The sequence below is a fragment of the Maylandia zebra genome, linkage group LG9, assembly GCF_041146795.1.
Source record: "Maylandia zebra isolate NMK-2024a linkage group LG9, Mzebra_GT3a, whole genome shotgun sequence".
NCBI lineage: Eukaryota > Metazoa > Chordata > Actinopteri > Cichliformes > Cichlidae > Maylandia > Maylandia zebra.
Window position 1 is genome coordinate 21,621,971 of NC_135175.1, and position 20,477 is coordinate 21,642,447.

General features: G+C 41.0%; 2 protein-coding genes and 1 non-coding gene across 4 annotated transcripts in view; 1 reads left to right on the forward strand and 2 right to left on the reverse strand.

Moving 5' to 3' along the window:
* Positions 1-1,518: 1,518 nt before the first annotated feature.
* On the reverse strand, positions 1,519-8,846 carry LOC101473206 (glycine--tRNA ligase). The gene is made up of 17 exons (XM_076888178.1): positions 8,541-8,846; positions 7,998-8,099; positions 7,159-7,261; positions 6,910-7,051; positions 6,491-6,579; positions 5,541-5,617; positions 5,293-5,438; positions 5,058-5,207; positions 4,798-4,960; positions 4,539-4,703; positions 4,348-4,456; positions 4,100-4,244; positions 3,927-4,012; positions 3,740-3,849; positions 3,359-3,452; positions 3,082-3,272; positions 1,519-2,026 (listed from the first exon to the last, which is right to left on the reverse strand). The coding sequence occupies exons 1-17, from the start codon at positions 8,790-8,792 to the stop codon at positions 1,901-1,903; spliced, it is 2,250 nt and encodes a 749-aa protein (XP_076744293.1). The 5' UTR covers positions 8,793-8,846; the 3' UTR covers positions 1,519-1,900.
* On the reverse strand, positions 6,657-6,793 carry LOC111501682 (small nucleolar RNA SNORA84). The gene has a single exon (XR_002721619.1). It is a non-coding gene; the product is annotated as a small nucleolar RNA SNORA84 (small nucleolar RNA).
* Positions 8,847-16,810: 7,964 nt separating the features above from the next.
* The window catches only part of ctdspla (CTD (carboxy-terminal domain, RNA polymerase II, polypeptide A) small phosphatase-like a), a 35,758-nt gene continuing 32,091 nt past the window's right edge, over positions 16,811-20,477 (forward strand). Inside the window, exon 1 of one of the 2 annotated variants that reach the window (XM_004546744.3) lies at positions 16,811-17,426. In XM_004546744.3, the coding sequence (XP_004546801.1) occupies positions 17,351-17,426 (76 nt within the window). In that variant the 5' untranslated portion in view covers positions 16,811-17,350. The remainder of the gene's footprint in view (positions 17,427-20,477) is intronic. The other variant, XM_004546745.3, reaches the window with a different exon arrangement.

The following is a 20,477-nucleotide window of genomic DNA, read 5'->3' on the forward strand; positions in this document are numbered from 1 at the left end:
ACTACAACACTAAAAGATGTTTTCATTTGACATGACACATTTAATAAATAAATAGCATGGGGCATAAATGCACAACGTGAAACTATTTGATTATTGTACACAGTGAACTTGAAGCCAGTGTGCTTAACTCTGCAAGAAAGTGTTTTGGAAAATTTGTCCTAAACAAGTATAACGGAACATCACTGATGCCTGGAAGTCAGAAATCTCATCCTGCTCACTCTCTGTGTCTCTGAGACGCTTTATCCTTAACAATTATTTAGTAGCAAAGTAACATCTGGTGTGAACATCTGTCAGATCAAGTCTGACAGTCAGTGCACTGTGATGACCCCCTTTGTGAACGAGGAAGCAGCTGAAAGAAGCTTTGGTAGAAGGCACAGTCTCATGGTTAACTGAGGTGAAAAAGGCTCCAAACTCTTGATCTGTACATGTGGCAGAATTATTAGTTTTTGGAATAAAGAGGCAAAGTAATCTGACTAACCAGCTAAACAAATATCCATTTAGGATGTTTGTGCATTAGGCCTTGCTTTTTCTAAGTAATAAATGTAGTAAATAAATGCAGTAATAAAGGAAGAGCCCACACTTTAAAGCCTTTGTAACTTCACCTTAACAGTGGTGCCTTATTGTGCATGTAGGATCGCAAAAACCTGTTTACCTTTACCCACCTTTGAGAATTTAACAGGCCCTTAATAGAAAAAAAATTAAATAAAAATGAGCTAGTAGTGGAAGTAACAGTGAATCAGTGGTGCCAGCTAATGGTGAAAAATAATACTATCAGTCCTTTATTTTCCACCCATCTTCTTCCAATTCTCCAAGCATCATGGGGGTGGAGGGAACACTGGAGCATATCCCAGTTGTCACAGGGCAGAAGGCAGGGTACGCCCAAACAATTTAGAATAGGTTAAAAATCAACTCTAAGTGCATCTTTGGAAGTAAACCGGAGTACTCATACAGAAAGATCCCAGGGAACCAGTGAATTTGAACCCAGGACCTACTTACTGTTAGGCCTGCTAATCACAACGCCACTGTGCCGGCTGCTGCTTTGCTTTGAATTCTCAGATATGATGTTGAGCTATGAGGCAAAAAAATAAAAGAATCCCACTTTTAACAAAAACAATATAATCATGGTAGGAAGCAGAATATCTGTCATACACATGAAACATGAATCGGTACGCTGCGTTAAACACATCAACTTGTCACGTGCTAAAAACAATTTCGCTGACTATTCTGTTTTTAAATCATACTGGATTTACTTGTTTCATTCATGTTGGCTCTGATACACCGTTTATGTTCAAACTAATAAAACTGATGCGTTGGACATTTTTAGTCCACATTTTTTCCACTGGAGGGGAAAAAAGCAAACATTCAAAACATGGTTTTAATTTCCGAGCATTAAGATTTTAGTTTTGGAGGTCATCTTAAAAACTCCTGAATTACCGTAAGCTTAAGAAGACATTTTTGAGATTAAAAGCAATCGCTGAGCAGCAGTGGCTCAAAAACAAGAAGAAAATATCACAGCTGTTTGTCCGTGTCCTGTAAGTGCCGACTCTTTTTATTGAAACTGTTAAATATCTCAATCAGATCTGCCTGAAACTGGAATGGTGGACGCTTCCTTCCACTGAAAACACCCTGATTACATTTCTCCCTTTTAACATCGTATTGGCATGGTCGTGCATGGATGAAATGCTGCTCGTCAATGAAACAACAGTCCTGTGCAAGCTTTACCACAACTGTTAAGATATGATAAATACATGACAATTTAGTGATTGCAGTGGTGTGGATCACAAAGAGGGCTCTGTGCGCCACTACAGCTCGTCACAATCCAGTCGCGGCAATCGTCGCGGCGGTGCATAAGCAACGAGTCTGTGGATTTATTATGAAGTGGCTGGCAGACAGGAGAACTCTACTCTTCGCTCGTGTCCTTCTTGCTGGTCTCCTGTCCTTCGAAGATGGGGTACTTGCTCTCCACTTCCGCCCAGGTCAATGTGCCGCTGGCCAAATCCCGAACGATCACGGGCAGCTCGCCGACCTGTGAGGAGAGAAAAAGAGGAGCGTTTTTACTTAATGGTGTTATATGGTGTGTGTGGAACTCGAGGTGAAATGCACTTGGAGTAGGGTTAAGTCATGTTGCAGGTAATTTTACTGTCGAAAGAATTATCAATCAAGTCCAAAGATATGTATGGCTCGTGTCTTGGCATCACTCTGAGCCCAACACAAGTGTAAACCAGAGAAAATGGACTTAAAGCCTAAAAACACAATTGATTTTGTTGTTGTTGCACAGTTTATGCATGCAGCTGTACTGATGAGTAAAAGAGGAATCTCTGTTCCATGAAATGTGAGTGAAACAGACTGAAATACATCATCTGTTGCCACACTAAGAAGCTCAGCCTCGTTGCAGCCATGCATGTCCTCGCATCTTTCCACTCTGTTATTCTTCTGTCGAGGCACATTTTCAGTGTTTTTGTTTGCTTGTTTATCCCTTCATTTGTTTCAACATGACAATCAAACAGCACCAAGCTGAATTTCATGAATTGTGGAGAGGTGAAGCACAAGCAAAGGATGAAACTCATTGGGCCTTAAATGTATTTCTCTTTGGTCGTCACTTATAGAATCATTTGATCTGATTTTTTTTTTTAAAGTAACAGACATAAAAGCTTACGGTAAATTTTAAAATACGTGGCTGAACAGAAAGGTTTAGGTGGGAGGTTTAACGCCATACTGTTAATGAAAAATCCTGCTGCACAGCTGTCACAGACTCACACAGAGAGCTTTCTCTTTATCGGTCGCCATCATTGTTGGATGTCATCACTTACAATCAACTTCCTGCAACTATCCCATGGATGAACAGCAAGGCGCTATATAAATGGAATACATTAAACACCAATTCTACTGTACAGCCTATGTTTTAGAGACCATTTTTCATACCAAACCACACAAAATGAATGAATGAGCTGAAAGGTTATGAAAATCACTACCATGGTTGCTCAGTTTTTTATGTTTTTCTGTGCTGTGACAAAAGCACCGCCCTAGAGTTTACCTACGCAGCCCTAACACATGTAAAAATGGAGTGAAGTGAAGCAGTACCTCGGCCCTGATTTGCCTCATAGAGTCACGGTCTCTCAGAGTGGCTGTGTGAGGCGTTTTGTTCACACTGTCAAAGTCAATGGTGATTCCAAACGCCACTCCGATCTCATCCGTCCTGGCGTAGCGCCTCCCGATGGATCCTGAAGAGTCGTCCACCTTGTGAGATACGCCGTTTCTGGTCAGCGCCTCCGCTAAGGAGAAAAGAAAAAAGCAGTTGGAGAAAGTGCCATTTTTCTTCTTTGACTGAAATAGGATGTTTGATTTTGGAATCACTTACATAATTCCCTCACAAAAGGCATGAACTCTTGGTTTTGACTCAGAGGCAGGACGGAGCACTTGTAAGGAGCGACAGTAGCAGGGAAGCTAAAGTACTGCAGTGAAAATGAAGACGCATCATTAAAGAAAACCAGCAAAAATAAAACAAAGCATGCAAAAATACTCAACTCTGTAAGGAGCTACAACAATATAACAAAATCAGGCAAATGAAATTAAGTGCTACTCTTTAACTTGTTAGTAAAATACACATAAATCAATCACAAGGATTCAATGTTCCAGATCAAAATCTAATCATAAAGAAATAGATGAAGAGGATGAGTGCAGCAGCACTGAACATGGTGTCATTTTGTAAGGGCAGAAACATCGATGTTGTCAGACTTACCGTTCTTTGTTCGTCGCCTTCTCTGACCTGGAATGTGTGCTCAAAGATGGTGTACATGATCCTACCGATGCCAAACGAGGGCTCGATCACGTTGGGAACAACTTCCTCGACTGTGGATGACAGAGACATTATAAAACCGCTTGCTCCGGTATCATTTCCCCTCACGTTTCTCTTGAGTGAAACTCACCGTGCAGAGTCTTCTGGAATCGCTTCACGCTGACCATGTCCTTTGTGAGTTTGAACGCTTTGCCTTCTGTCTCGATGGTGAACTCTCTGAGGAGCACAAATTTGAAAAACTAACTCTTTCCTGAAAATGTACTTGAAACAACCATCAGTATGATGATTAGCCACAGCACTCACCCACTCTCACTGAGCAGCTTTTCCTGGTCTGTAATGAAGCACTCGTCACACACAGAGAGGTACTCCATGACTATCTTTGCATCCTTTTTATAGGCCTTCCCAATGGCTCCTTTATTGGGCTCAAACTGGACGACATTTACAGTTTTGTGTGGAGAAGTTAAGGAGAAACACCGATCACCAACATCAAAAGGCTCTTTCGTGTTTTGGGACTTTCTCTGAAGTTGTGTTTCTACTTTGATTTAAGGATATGGGTTCTTTTAGAGGCTTTTCAGCAACCAGAGGGACCTTGGTGGCCCGTGCGTGGCACTGCAGATCGTAACAGGACCGGTCAGCGCAGCCTACGATCTCGATCCAGCCCTGCAGGGGACAAACATTACTTTGAGCATCAGCATACAAAGAAGCTGATAAAGCTGTGAGGAAACGCTGCAGTGGGACGTACGTAGGAGGTTTTGGCTTCGGCATCCCAGCAGTCACAGGCGTAGTGAGCCATCTCGTTGTCCATGTGCTGTCGGAAACGCAGCTTGTCTTTGGCAATACCAACTTTAGTAAGGTAGAGGTAGATCCTCCCGATGAAATATCCCAGGACGGAGTTGTTGATCACTCCCTAAGTGAGACAAGATACATTTTTTGTTGCTTTTCATCTTAAACTGACTATTTTGGATTTGACATCATCATTGGTGTTCCAGTGTTATGGCCACCTGCTCTACAGCGTCTCCCAGCTTCATGATCTGTGCAGACTGCCCGCTGGTCTGAGCCTTGGAGGAGTATAACATGATGTCCAGGTCAGCTACGTTGGGGAATTTGGGATGATCCTTTTCATTCGGGTCCACAAAGTGCTCAATCTCAGCCATGGTGAACTCTCTGCACAAAAATATATATCACACAGTCACATTCCCGTTTTCTCTCTCAGCTTAAAAACAAAATATTATTTGAACCAGAGGACACACCCCCTCCTCACCTGACACGAATGAGTCCAGAGCGAGGAGAGATTTCGTTCCTGAAGGAGTTTCCTATCTGAGCAGCAGCGAATGGCAGTTTTCCCTGGTTGAATTCCAAAAGACGCTTGAAGTTGAGGAATATTCCCTGAGCTGTTTCAGGCCTCAGATAGCTGAAAATGCAGATTGATTAAAAATCAAAATTAATGACACAAATGTGAGGAAACGTTTCTGCACAGTGCTGAGGAGTCATTTTACCCTGCCATATTCCCCCCTGGTCCAATGGACGTCTGAAACATCAGGTTGAAGGAGATGGGAGGTGTGAGCTCGTTTCCTGTGGTAGGGGACTTGACGCTGTATTTTACGAAAAGGTCAGACAGCTCTTCTTGGGTGTAGTTGTCCAACTGGAAACCGGTAAGCCCAAAAAATGCAAAATCAGTGATTTACAGCCACGTCAGAAACAAAGGTTTTTCAACATGACTCATTTTGTCTCAATTAACACAGACCTGGGTGATGACGCTCTCCATCTCAGCCTTCTTCTCTGCTGTGCACTTCTTATCAGACATCAGCTTCTGAAGGTGGGCTGTAACACACAGAAAAACCAGACAGTGGTGTTTTTGTTGTTTTTTGTGACTTCCCACCAACATCCCAGCCTGCCCCCAGCACCTACAGCGAGTCCTACAACAGTGCTCAACGTAAATATAGTCATTATAAAAAGTATGAGTGAATGCGTGTGTGCTCAGCTAACACTGTGCATTAAAAGAAGCACAACAAGTGAAGTCTAATTCCACCTGGTAGGAGACCGCGGGGCTAAGGCACCCAACAACCCCTGAACCAATCACACCCCACAGACCCAGAGGAGGCCTTATATGTCCTCCACATTGGTTGCACACACTATTTATGTCATCTCCTAATGTATAATCTGTTAAAATGGCAGCAAATTCATTCATGTTTATTTACATTGTACAATGTCACAACTCTGGGATATGTACTCATGACGGTTGCGAGGTTTTTGTAAGCTGCAATAACGATAACAAACAGTACGTGAAATACAAAAAACTGACCATATGTGAAAATGTGCTGCAAACTAAAAAGCTTCACGAAAACATGCTTGTTTTGTTTTTGTTCCTCATGCAATTTGAAGTACCTCTGTTAATAAATATTACACACTTTTGTGTTATCTGGGAAAATAAAAAGCCTTTTGGGACACGTCCTCAGTCCATCACAAGCTCTTGGTACAGTTCCAGTGTCTCGGATTCTAGCGGCTGTATTACTTTGTAAGCCCTGCGTGATTTCTGCTGGTCCAGCCACTTCCATCCCCCCCTCAGGCACAACAGCAATACTCAGAATAGGTGACGAGCAGCAGTTGCCCCTCCTGTCTGCAGAGTCCCATTAATAATACAGATCCACCTTTAGTTTACACGGTGCTGGAAAACTAGAAGCAAACCATGCTCACCTTTGAGGAGGTGGTCAGCCCTGAAGCATTCGCCATTCTTGACATCTTTCACCATGTAGTCTGCAAATTTGTCCACATGTCCTGAAGTCCTGGTGGAAGAAATAACGTAATAAGTGTATTAATGGCAAGGATTTAAAATGCATCCCAAAGAAACTCGTACATTCAACAGTGTATCTGCAACCGGGCTATGGAAAGCTGCTATTAGTGGCAGCTTCCATGCATAAAATCGCAGAAATCAATGTGCGCCCGTTAACAAAAACCCACAGTTCAGCACTTTGGAGCTGACTCTAGGAACCACTAGGCGCCTTTTTTTTTTTTTAGCAGTTTCTGAATTACCCTTTATTAAATATAAATAAACAGCCTATTAAAGCCTAATACAAATGTTGAGACCACGACTACAACAGGTTCAGTGCACCTACTTGAGGACGGACTCGGGGGTCAGCATGGTGCAGTCGATCTCCAGTATCTGCTCCTCCTGGATGAAGTGCTGCCTCCACGCCTGCAGGATGTTGTTCTTCAGGGCGCAGCCCACAGGGCCGAAGTCATACAGGCCGCTCACACCTGAGGAGCATTACTGCATGGTAACAGAACGCTTAAAGACGCCATCATACGCTGGCTTAAGCACTAACCGAAAGCTTAATTTCCACTGCTGGCTATCCAGGTCTTACCTCCATAGATAGCGAAGGCCTGGTCGTAAAAGAATCGCCTCTTGAGGGTATCCTCCATCTTGGTTCTGTCGACGATGTCATCTTTGGGTTGCAGTGCCAACTCCTGCAATTTTTATACAAAGTGCCAAGATTAAAATCACAACAACATCTGAGCATTAAAGTCTGTTCTTGGCCTTAAAACACAGAGCCTTCCTGGCATGGATATTAGAGTTAACTAAAACTAGATGAAAATGCTTTCAGAGGGTTGTGTGTTATTATTGTCAAATCTGTGATGATTTTCCTCAATTTTGGCACTGACATACGCCATCCACATATTACACTAAAATACATTAAACACTTCCAAACAATAACGACACTGAATCACAAATCTACTCTGGAAACAAACTGACACTAAACTGAATTAAAAACAAAAAGTCAAAATAAAATAAAAAAATAATTAGAAAATACAAAACCATAATAATAGCTTTGCTTCCAGGACCCTCTTACTTGCTTTCGTTTACCCGTCAGGTCTGACTCAGGTATCATTTTGTGAGGCATGTTAAGATCTTTTATAGCTCAGTATCTGATCGTCTTATACAGGAGATTGTGAAAAAAAGCTTAAAAATACTCAGAGTGATCTCAAAAACCCAGATTTGATCATTCTTTGTCATTTTGATATAGTTTTCACAGCATCCCAGCCAGGTGGACTGATGATACACTTCTCAGCTTTAATGAAAAGCATCGTATTTTCAGAGTGGTCTGGCTGTCTGGGGGTGTATAAGCACTTGAAGAGCATATCATATATCTAAAGTTTAACTACTCCAGAGTACCATGAGCTCAAGTGGACTTGATTTGCTTACCTTGGCCTCCAGAGTCCTCTTCCTCGCCTTTAGTTCTGCTACAGCTTTAGTAATATCCACATCTGGAGCTCCATCCTGTTTCATTTGGCGAACCAGGTCCCCCTAAACAGAGAGTGAGCTGGCTTCAGACACAGATAAACCAACAAAACCATACTACACGAGTATGGGCATGCTTACAAAAAATATGCTGAAGGATCAGTGTTGTGTAGGTTTTTTGTTTTGTTTTTTGTTTTATTAGCAGTACAAATTTGGCTTCCAATCATAACCACGCCCTTTCCACAAGTGTATGCAAAAGCAGCTGCAACAGCAGCAGCTCAATGAAACGTGGCAGAGAGCGCAGACATAACTGACAGTTAACGTTAGCAGCTAGCTAGAAAGCAACTGATTCATTGACAGCGAGCAGCCGGGTCGTGTTAGCCGGCTAGCCTTACGAGCGAGAAGGCTAATGTGACAGAGTGGGCGGTACTAAAATATATTTAATCACACTGAGAACAAACACTCTTTATCTATAACGATAAAGATAAGGCGATAAGTCCCAATTACCTGTTCTTTCACTGCAAGCCTCAAAGGGGCGAGAATCTCTTCAATGTTGCCGTCCATGGTTTGTCCTTCCGCCAGCTGCAGCCACAGGCTTGTTTTCTTCTTCTTACACAAGCACACCGACGTTGAAAACGGCCGGTTTTTACGCGGGTAGCGAAGCGACTGCCGAACAAACCGGACCGTGGACACCGGGCAGGAGCGGAAAATCTCAGTGGTGGTCCTCAGCAGTGCTGATGCTGTGCCGCGAAGAAGCATGGACCGGAGTAATGCGAGAAAGAGAATGATGAAATCTCTGAGAGCAAGTAAACACTGCTTCCGCCGCCGGGAAGCACTTTCTCTACGCCACACGTACGCTGTGTGCCCATTGTACACTCTCGGCAGATTCGTCACACATGCTGAGGGGTAAAAAATAAATAAATAAAAAAAAAAAAAAAAAAAAAAAACCATTATAAATAAAATTTTAAAAATGAATAAAATAAACTGAAATAAAAATTAGTTTAGATCGATATTTTTTGTCAGCTAAGATAACAACTTAATTCTAAAGTATATATTCTGGATTACTGTTCCATCACCCAGTTATATCCGTTGCCCTTTTGATCTAGCTAATTAATATGTGTGCACAAAATTCAATTCAATTCACTCCAGTTTTATTTATTTGGCGCCAAATCACAACAACAGTTCCCGCGAGACACTTTCTATTCCAAGCTAAAGACCATACAACATTACAGACCCCAGCAATCAGACAAGCCCCCTACGAGGAAGCAAAAAAAGGAGAAAAAATATCCACTGTATTCCGTAAATGTGAATTTATTTGTCTATGGGCCGGCATTCATCAACAAATCTATTATCAGCTCATACAGATCTACAAGCATTTATTTCAGTTATTGACAAAAATAATGACATTTTCCGAGAGAAAATAATAACTAAAACTGCTATTAGCCGATTTCAGTCTGTTTATTGTAGGGTATGGGCCAGGATTAAATCATTACAGTCATTCAGAAATGGTAACCTTGTGTCTCTCTGTGGATACTGTGGAGTTGTGCCCATGAAGCCCTCTTTCTATCTTCCACTCTTCTCACAAGAAAAGAAGGAAAAACAAACTTATCAGACCTCAGATCCCTCTTTCTTTTTCTTCTTCTTCTTCTTCTTCTTCTTCTTCTTTTAGATCTGTGTGAATCCATATTTTTACAAGATTTTTTTTGATGTCTTTTGCACAATTGGCTTTTTTTTTTTTTTTTTTGCAAGGGTGAGGAGCAGATCACTCTTCCAATAAGACAAATGCCAGACACTTCATGTGTCCCTTGGGGCTCAAATCTCATCATCTCATTCTCACTAAAATGTGCCCTTATTCTGCAGAGGAATGACAAGATGTGACCTGCAGGGTTTCCATCATTTAGCACTCACTCATCAATAAGAAAAGTTACTGGCATTTGATTGATACTGGATGACTTGTCAAGGTCTTTTCAGTGCAGATCCTACTTCTTTTTTTTTTTTAAACCTGCATGCTTCATCTGCTTCTTGCTTTACTGTAAACAGATAGGAGTTTAGGTTTTCATGCTGGGCTATGTGGCTATGTAAATTTAACTTTTTACATGCTTTCCCCTCTGTGATATGCAAAATATTCAGTCTTTTTACAAATAAATATTCAAAGCCATTTAAAGCCGGTAGAATCGGTTCCTGGAATAACAATGGTCTTCAGTATGTAAAACTATTAAAACAGTCGGCTACTGCTTGGATATTGCAGTTACATTCAAAGTATAGGATCAAGTGGCCAAAGATGACATATTAGAATGAAAATAACATAACAAATAGTCCTAATGCCGAAAAACCGTGATAACACTTAATCCATAAAGGAATATTTCATTAGATTAGTTACAAAATAAGATATACAGAATATTCTTTTTGTTGCATATTCTCTCAAGATTATGTTCAGTCTATCACAAGTTTATATCTATTCCACTAGGTGGCAGCAAAGGTAAACTAATGAGCCAATACAGTCCAAAGCGTGATCTGTGCGACCTTTTCTTTCCAACTAGACGTGAGAATACCCAAATTCAAGAGTAGCCAGGGAAGTCAGCTTCATGCCTCCTTTTTCTTCAGAGAGCCAAGGCCCTAAACTGGGGTAGAAGTCTTACATTTTATAGTTCTGTAGTAGTCATACTACAGATCGGTGACACCAAAGTCTTCCCATAAAATCTCTGGTTACTCCCAGGTAAAATAAATCTCCAGGACACTGAGGTCTCTTATATCTTAAGGACTTCTCCTCTTTTGTAAATACACTTTGAGGGACTGAACAGGCTGAAAACTCATAAAATTTAGCATAAATGAAATTCACGAAAAGCCATGAAAAGTTTCATGTACTATGTGATTAACGGGTTTCGGCCATCGGTGTGAGAAAATGGAAATAATTAAAATTACAGTGAAATCAATAAATATAATGAGACAACTTCAGGTACCACTTCTGCTTCATCTGTCATAAATAACAAAGGAACGGGCCACACCTGGTCATGAAACTGCTTATTACTGCTTATTACTTTTTAGTCTAAAAATGGGGGGACTGTCTATAAATATGTATGCAATTCCTAAACAGTTAATGCAGTGCTGTTGTTTTAATTAAAACTGAAAGTCTGCACTTTGATCACATCTTGATAGTTTGATTTAAAATCCACCGTGGTGCTGTGCAGGGGCAAAACTACAAACTTTGTGTCTTTGTCCAACAAATTATGGACCTAACTGTACATATAGTCTAAGGAGCTTGGAAAGAAAAGCATGTGGACTTCTTTAAGTTTGTTTCACCTCTCATCTGAGAAGTATCCATCTCATCAACTTCTTCAGTTCTTCTTCAGCTTCTCGGATGAGAGGTGAAACGTCTTCAAGCAACTTAAAGAAGTCCAAATGTTTTTCTTTCCAAGCTCCATAGACTACGATGACCTGGATGACTGAGAACCTTCACAGACAAACTGTATGTAAATGAAATATGTGGGAAATATTGGCTGATTTTTGAAATTTTTACGGTGCGTTCTGCAGATGATATAAAGCAACATCACCTGACATGTGGACACAAGAAATTTCTTATAGTTCTCATCTAATATGAACCCAGACCTGAATATGCATATATAATTTATATATCAATTACCAATGACCAAAAAAGCAGGGATGCTGTTTAAAATGTAAATAAAAACAAAATGCAATGATTTACAAATCTTACAAAAACATATATTATTAATGGTACCATAGAACACAGGAAACGGAAGGAACAGAGTTATGTTTACTGTTGTGTAGCAGCCTAAATGTTTGGGAACTGAACAAACCAGCTGCTGGACTTTGGGGAGTCCCGGGTCTTTTTTGTTGTATTTTTTGTTTCGTGATGTTTTCAGTTGTTAAAAGGCCCAGCACCTGGACTCTTCTATATGAAGTTAGCTGTTTAACATGTATGTGGTTTAACATTTCTTGCTGAAACATGTAAGGCTTTCCCTGAAAAATGTTGCCTGGATGGGAGCAAATATTGCTCTAAAACCTCAGCATTGATGGTGCAGTTCCAGATGTGCAATCTGCCAGCTCCATAGGCACTTATGTACCCACATACCATCAGAGATGAAGGCTTTTAAACTGAGAGCCGATAACAAGCTGAATAGTCCCATTCCTCCTTCCCTTAGACCATTTTAAATGAGAGAGAGAAAGATCATGTTCACACATGGCTTTCTCTTGTATGATAGAGGTTTAACCTGCATGTATGGATAGCACGGTGAACTATCGATTCATATATATATATTGATTTGGGGCCTTGTCTAAACTTTTTTAAGACATGTTGCTATGATCGAATTCAAAATGATCTAATATTTTTTTCATGGAACAGGAAAATGTCTGAGTTGAAACATTTGATGTTATGAGATTTGCACATCACTGAATTCTGTTTGTCTATGCCATACATTTTAGATAGGGTCCCATATTTTTGCAATTGGACTTGTACATTTTCTGTATAAAGCACCTGCAACTCTGAGTGTCCCAGTTTATACAAAAGTGTCTTTGGTCCAGTTGCAGCTTTAATACAAATGTGCTGCCTTACATTGCAGGATTCAGGCTACTGTGTGTCCCTTTACACGCTTCACTGTGCCACTGTTTATACAATGCTGAAAGGTATATACAGGTTTAAGAGCAACCTGAACGGCTCAAGAACGTGCAGACACAGAGAGACTCATGCAGAGCGAGAGAGATTATTCAGTGATACCAGCTCCTTACTGAACTACACCCACACTCATAAAACATTCAAGCACCCCGCAGTCTGACAGCGCATTTGAAGGCATTGAAAAAGATCATCTGTGTCCTATCAAAGTTAATATCAAGAAGATATTTATTTTAATTATTCATCAACAGAAATCTGGTGCTGGATAGCGGTGCCATTTCCCCCCGCCTCAGACAGAGAAATGTCAGAGGCCAACAGCGTTTGATGTCCATGATCAAAAAGTGACTCCACCAGTGTTTGTTCTCATATTTCACCGCAGTATTGGTCAGTCATGCATATATCTTTATCCTGCTGGCACGCTCCACTCTCCAAGTACTTGTGTCTTGCAGCTGTTATTGCAGAGCCTAATCTGTGGCCCTGAATAAGCTTTAAAGTTCTTTATGCACTATTTATTCTGGACTGACTTTCTTTGGCTGCTGCTTCAGGGCCACAGTAAACTGATTTCTTTTTAATAGAACATGCAGAAGATTAACAAGGAGGTACTTACGTGTAATATTTATGTGCTGAACATTATATTTATGTGATACAGCTCTCTGATTACCTGCAGATGAAGAACTGTATATAATTGCATGAGTCGAGCAAGTGTAACAGTTAATCGTTGTGGTTTTATTTGTAGTGTTTCATGTGATATGAGATGCTAAGCAGTGCTACACCCGTGAACTGATCTGCTTTGGAAATACATGTTCCTATAATTTTTCCTGTATATATTTATGTTTATGAACTGATATCATGGGATGTTGAACGCCATTAATTAGAGTAACTTCACTCAGTAATCAGTGTCGTTTCCCTCATAGCATCATTGCTGAAATTGGAAATAATTACATTTGAGAACCTTGGGGGCAGCGATTACAAGCTATGAGCAAAACACTGCAATATTATTACTTTTTAATTTAATATGGTAACATCTGAGTAGTTCAAGCATAAGTTAACTGAAGCTTAACTGGGACTTGTATTTTCTGTAAAGTTTCTGTTTGGCCAAACCAAAGTCCTAAATATACTTTTTTCACTCTAATTTGTTCTCCACCAACTCTACAGAATTTTAACAGATAATCATAAACTTTGTACTGAACTGTTAATCATCCAAACATACAAAAGGCACCTAATTCAAGAGCTGAACCAGTGTAAACTGGACTGAAAATCAATGACAACACGTCTGATGGAGTCTTGAATCCTAATTTGAAAATTTTGGTTCAAATCATCGTCAGCATGCACAGAGGAATTCAGGAAAAAGGTGAGACGCTACAGTTTACAAGCATCTGTAAGACGGTGGAGGCTCTGTCATGGTTTATGACTATATTTCAGACAGTGGTGTTGTGGATATTCTCAAAACTGAAATTATGAACACGGAAAAGTGCCTTTAGATTATGATTAGGCTTCATTTTTCAGCACGACAATGACACAAACAGACTGACAATGCAGTAAAAGCATACCTGGACAGAAAAATACAAAATGCAACACTATCAGTCATAGATTGGCCTCCACAGAGCCCGGACCTTAACATTATTGAAACAATGTGGGATCATCCTGAAAGGAAACAGAAGAAAAGGCAGCCGACATCCAAAGAAGAGCTTTGACTGTCCTTCAAAAAGCCTGGAGAACTATTCCTGAAGACTACTTAAAGAAATGACAAGAAAGTTTGCCAAAGAGAGTTCTGGCTGTGTTGAAGAATAAAGGTGGATGCACAGAATATTCACTTTCAAGCTTATACAAACTCTGTTTTTGCTTTCGCACATGTAAATCAATGCCCTTATTTCCCACTTTCCCATATAAAGAAAATAGGGGTGACTCAAAGACAGTGTTCTAGTCTAGAGGCTTTTCATTCATCAGAAAAAGCCCCTAATTGACCATCGAGCAAATGTGTTTTCTGGCAGCTTATTAACAGGTATAACTGCACACTAAAAAGTTTATAGAAGAATGGATAGTTATGAACATGATTAAAAACAGTTGAGTATCTTTTTTTTTCCAAACAGAAAGGATGCAAAGTGATTTTAGACAACATCAAAGCATTTTTACCATTTTTAATGAAGACATTGGTTTGGTTTTCTTCATTCTTCTTTGTGGGCCACATACAGCCCACTTTGATCTCAAGTGGGCCAAACCAGTGAAATTCCCCTCTCTGTTATTGTAAACAGTGCCTCACATGTAGTTTTCCTACATGATAAAGAAATGCTGCTGTAGTAAATAAAAGAAGCTATCCAGTTGGACAGTCTGTGCTGAGCTGGTTCTGGCCCCTGGGCCTTATGTTTGGCACCCTTGTATTACAGTCTGTTAGCATGATGAACTTGTAATCCATCCAGTGTGGTTATGATTATGATAGCCTGTTTCTAACAGGTTCTTACACAGATATATTTACTGCAACATTTGTATTTGCCTTTGATGAGTTATCTATGCAAAGTGCCCCAGCATGGTTACAGACATGCTCCATCCCCTCAGATTTCAAGAAGCCATGCAGTCTTGACAGATGCAGAAACCTGAGACAGACTGCCAGGTGGGGACAGACAATTGTGCAAAGTGGTTGTGTTGCTGTTACACATACATTATTGTAAACATCACAGCCGAGGCGCTGACCTGCAGTGAAAGCATCGTTTCAGCGGGGAGATTACATACTAATTATCAGAAGCATCGGTTCTCCTGCTGTCCGCGCGCAATCATACACATGTCTCAGGTGGGGTCATTTAGGGCTTTGTGGGCTTCGGCTCCATTAAAGTGACAGCTAAGGTGAAGAGGGACGAACACTAAGAGACGTCATCGTTGGCAACGGACCAGAAAACCACTTTATCTCCCCTGTTGTCATTCTATGGTCCACTGAGGCTGAAACAGCATGTGGAGAATCTGCAGTGCACGCGCAGGTGTATGCGGGATGGTTGTGAGCTACATGATGTAAACAAGAAGCAATTCATTGATTTTACGTGTAATTTATAGGCTGATCTCTTGGTTTCAAAACAACAACGAGCATTCAGCCATCAGGGTCATCTCTTCTTGGGATTGGAGAATGCATTTAAAAACAAATACATTTAAGGGACAGGGCATGTCAGAGTCAAGCTATTATGGGATACTTGGAGTTTAACCCCATTTAGGGACAAACTATGGCGATATCTCAGCGTTTGCTCTACTCTGTGTTATATGCAATGCTTTTTTGAAAAGGCTTGAACATAAAAAGTGGAAAGTGAATGTTTTTGAAGTATATATGAGTTAATTTTTTAAACTATCTTTCAGGAAGGTTGTTTCAAACATACAGCAGTACTTGACATATTTCTTCTGTGGATTTAAGCTGTCTGGGTTTCTTTTGTCTTTTCATGTAATCCCAGACTGACTGCATGATGTGGAGATCATGGCTCTGCAGGGGCCACACCATCTGTTGCAGGATTCCAGATGACCTCGGGTGTAGGTTTGGGATCATCATACTGCGATCTGAACATATCTAATGCTGTAGCTCAAGATTGTAGCACTTCGCAAAAGGCGATTTTTGTGTAAAAGGTTTATTTGTAATGAGAAATTGTTTTAAAAACAACAAACGGGCTAATATTTATCTTTTTTTAGGCAGGCTTTGAGTTGCCAAAGCTATAAAAAAAAGAGAGCTTTTTTCCCCTTTTTTTCTGGAAATGTTTACAGCCATATCATCACCCCGCCCCTCCTTTCTTTAAATTTCGGGGATTAATGCGTTTTTTTGTTGTTGTAAAAATTTTTTAAACAACTTAAGGTAAATTATACACAGTCACATTTTTACAGTGTGAGATTTTAAGTTTTACTTAATTAGTATGGGCTATTTAGTATTACTCCACTTAAATTAATTTCCTTGAACTGTGAGATGATTTATTTAAATTAGTGTAAAGGGTAAATATATATATATATATATATATATATATATATATATATATATATATATATATATATATATATATATAGCAAACGTAATGAAAAATAAATAAGATAAAAAATTACAAAGCAGGTCGTAAAACGTGTCCCGAGTCTGCATGCAGTGTGAAGTTTTTCTTTCCCCTCCCTGAGCTGCAGGGATATGACAAGATAGCAACAATCGGTGGGTGGTGGGCGGACTGAGAGGGTTTTTCAGCATGGACTGACGAGGATAATAGAAATGTTGCAGGCGTGTTGCTGTTGTAGTCAGCCTGCAGGGCCGGTAGGACGACGGTCGCCATCTCTGGGTAAACACTGTAACCGTATCACGCAGTTGATATTGTAGTGTGTGGATAGAAGCTGGAGCGTACAGTAGCGGCAGCAGAAGGCGGGGGCTATGCTGCCTGCAACAGCCACATCGGACACGAACGGCTTCGATGCGGGACTGACGCTTTGTTTGTCTCCTGCACATCGGACTGTCACCTCACATTTTGGACCAGCCGTCGTGACCGTTTCTTCCGGTTTCTTCTTCTTCTCGCTGATATTTTGTCTCGTTCGTAAGCACCGGGGTATGGGAAGTGCAAAAATGGGATTTTAACGTTGCAAACAGCGGACGCTCCAAAGCCTGCGCACAGCCAGGGGGACTGTAGTGCGCCTGGTAATGTTTGCCAAGGAATAAAACGGTGTAGCCGAAGGTGCGTAACATCTCGTTTCCATGGACAACACGTCCATAATAACACAGGTTGCAAATCCGAAAGAGGAGGAGAGCATTTCTTCAAGTCAAGATAAAGGTAAGGCGCACAGAAATGTCACACATGACTCTTTTTTTTCACACAAAAATAATAATTTTTTAAAAAGCGTGAATTTTCGGTTTCCATGTATTCCGGAGAGCCCGCTGCTTGTTTAGATTGACTCAGTGCCCATCTGCCAGATCTGCAGCCCTCGGTGCAGAGAGGATACTGAGCTCCGGACTGCAACAGCAAGACAAGAGTATCGACGGAAAACCTCCATTGTTCAGCTTGAAGCAGGGAAACATTATGAGCCAGAGCCCCCAGCTCAGCCTGCAAATATACAGTCTGATGCTGGGAGTCCGCTCTAACTTTATGTCACTCATAGCTTTATTTATTTTAGCCAGAAATATCCCACCAGCATTTTATTACTTAACACATGTGCCATTTCTTTAGGTCTGAGTGAGCAGGGTTTACTACTGGGGGCGGGTACTCTACTACTTCTCCCCCCCTCTGCACTCTCAACATCCCTGTATCTGCCACAGACACTGTAAAATGCATTGAAAACAGCACACCACCAATAACAAGTGATCAGAGGAGGTTGTGGTATTTGCAAACTGCATGCACATGAATTTAAACATGTGATTGTCTGTGCAAGGTCAGAAGACGGTGTCTTTATGCGCCTATCAACATCAAAGTCACTAGTGATAGGTTTGCACACATTTATCCATCTGAGCAATAAAATAGCACTGAAGCAACAACAACAAACAGAAGTTTGCATTATTATCTCTCTTCTGTACATCCTCCATAAAACAAGTATCCTCATGTAACTGAAAGTGTCTTGGCTATTCACGCTGCTGGGAAATGTCCCCTTGCTGCTGAGTTAAAAAACAAAAAGTGGCTGAAAACAACAGCTGCTCTGCAGATTATGCAGGCTGTGCGAAAACACATTTTCTTTTTTGTTGTTGTTGTTTTTTTTTTACGAAAGACTGCGCTTCACCATGTGGCGACGACATGACTGTCAAATCCCCCTCATCAGTCAGGAGTTTTCATTAACTTTGAAAGAGGTTTTTGCCAGTCTCTTTAAACTGATGCATATTTCCATTTTCATTTGAGCTGACATCTTGTTGTGTAACGAGACTCTGTGTGGAATCTGTGTGCACACACTGGGGAGGTACACGAGCGTCCGCGGAGCTCAGGGCTCTGACATTTCCCCCGCCAGCCACCAGCACCCATCCAAGTGAGCCGCAGGGTGCCTGGAGGCCAGAGGGACCACAGCTTCCTGCTACACCCAGTGCTCTGTTGGAGAAAAGGTCACCTTCCCGCATCACCTACCACTGAGCAACACTGACATACACGAGCCACTCTGAGTCACTGCTTTCCCAGCCTGCACTGTTAAAATGGGCTTTGCTTTAATGTGAAATTGACTCCATCAATTGTGATTTATTTCCCAATGTTTACCCCCCTCCCCAGCAGCTTACTGTAGCTTCATAATTAAAACCCACCAAAAACAAATCCATCAAAACTACCACTAAACGTACACATTCATCACCCAGTGAGAAGGAGTAAGATCATCCAGGAAATTAGTTGGGGAAAAAAATTAAAATATTGCTTCTTTCCTTCAGAGCGCTTTTTTGCACTTGTTTCCCACACTTTCCTGCCCTGCTCTTCTTGAACAGTAAAACCCAGATGACATGTGGAATCTGACAGTTAATCTGGCAGGATAAAATCCAGGGTCAGTCACTGACCAAAGAAGGCCTAACACACACCCACACACACTTACACACACAAACGTGCACTGTGGCTCCTCAAATGGCTGCTGTCGTACATAAAAAAGTATCAGCAGGGAGCTTCTTGAACAGTGCCCCCGGCCCTTCACTTCAGTCCCTGTCAAAGCAGACAGCAAACAGCACTTGTTGTCCAGGAAAGTTACTCTGTGGCTTGCTTGGGCTCCACTGAAGCCACAAATCATTACACTCACACACGCACGCACACACACTGAATATTTCAGAGCACAGGCAGGCTATTTTCAGAGTCCTATCGGTTTCATTCCAAGTAAAGACGTAGTAACTCATTAGCGCCATTTTTTAAAAACATTTGGTCAGGTGCTGATTAGAGCTCTATGCATAATGGAGGATGTTGAATGAGATGAAGGATTTAATCATAATGGGGATGGTGGATGAAGTCATGCATATCATACATTTGGAAAATAAACATTGCTTGGAGCACGTTCGGGCTGTTTTGCATCACGTTTTTCTTTTTTCTAATCTGATAAAGAAGCAAAATGTTCTGATTCAAGTCTAGATGTTTCGAAGCAACCAGAGTCATCTTTCCAAACTCAAATTACACTTTTCATTTGGCAGCCATTATCATTTTTATTTATTTATTTTTCTGATGCAATGAAATGCAATGGCTGGACTTGCAGCCGAGGAGGGGAGCCACAAGGCCTGCCAGGCTCAGTCTCGCTAAGCAAAATCACTCAGGCTTTGCTCCGATAACTTCACAGCGAGGCAGGTATCAGTGGACGAGCCGTTTACCTTAATCAGATTAGGTCACATCTGAGTTTAGCTCTGCACTCCCGCAGAGTGAGTGATGACAGATACTTCAGGGAAATTACAATCTTGCGCTCGCATTAATGGCAAAGCAAGAGTCTGTTTTGCTTGAAAATCTTACCGAATTGGCTTTAAATTGTGTCTTACTGACTGTCACTATGAAGCTGCTTCTTTTACACACTGATGAATGCATTTGTTGAATTCAGCCTGGAGTCACTGGAACAACTCTAACTAAGAAAACCTTCTTGGAAAACCAACAAATACAAATAACGCTTTTATCCCTTTCTGAGGGCGAGCTATTTGCATTCTCCTGAACAGACGTAATGTCATTCTGCCCATTCTCTGGTCCAGCAGCAAGATTAGAGCCTGGACAATACTTCAGGCCAATGCCAGCTGTGATTTAGTCAGGAGAACAAAAGATCTTAGAGTTAATGAAAATACTTTTATCATTTTCAAAGACTGGGGTATTTGCGATAACTTCCCGGCAATTTTTTTATTTAATATTTACACATTAATCAGCAATTTAACTAATCAGACAGGTCCTGAGAGTATTGCAAACAAT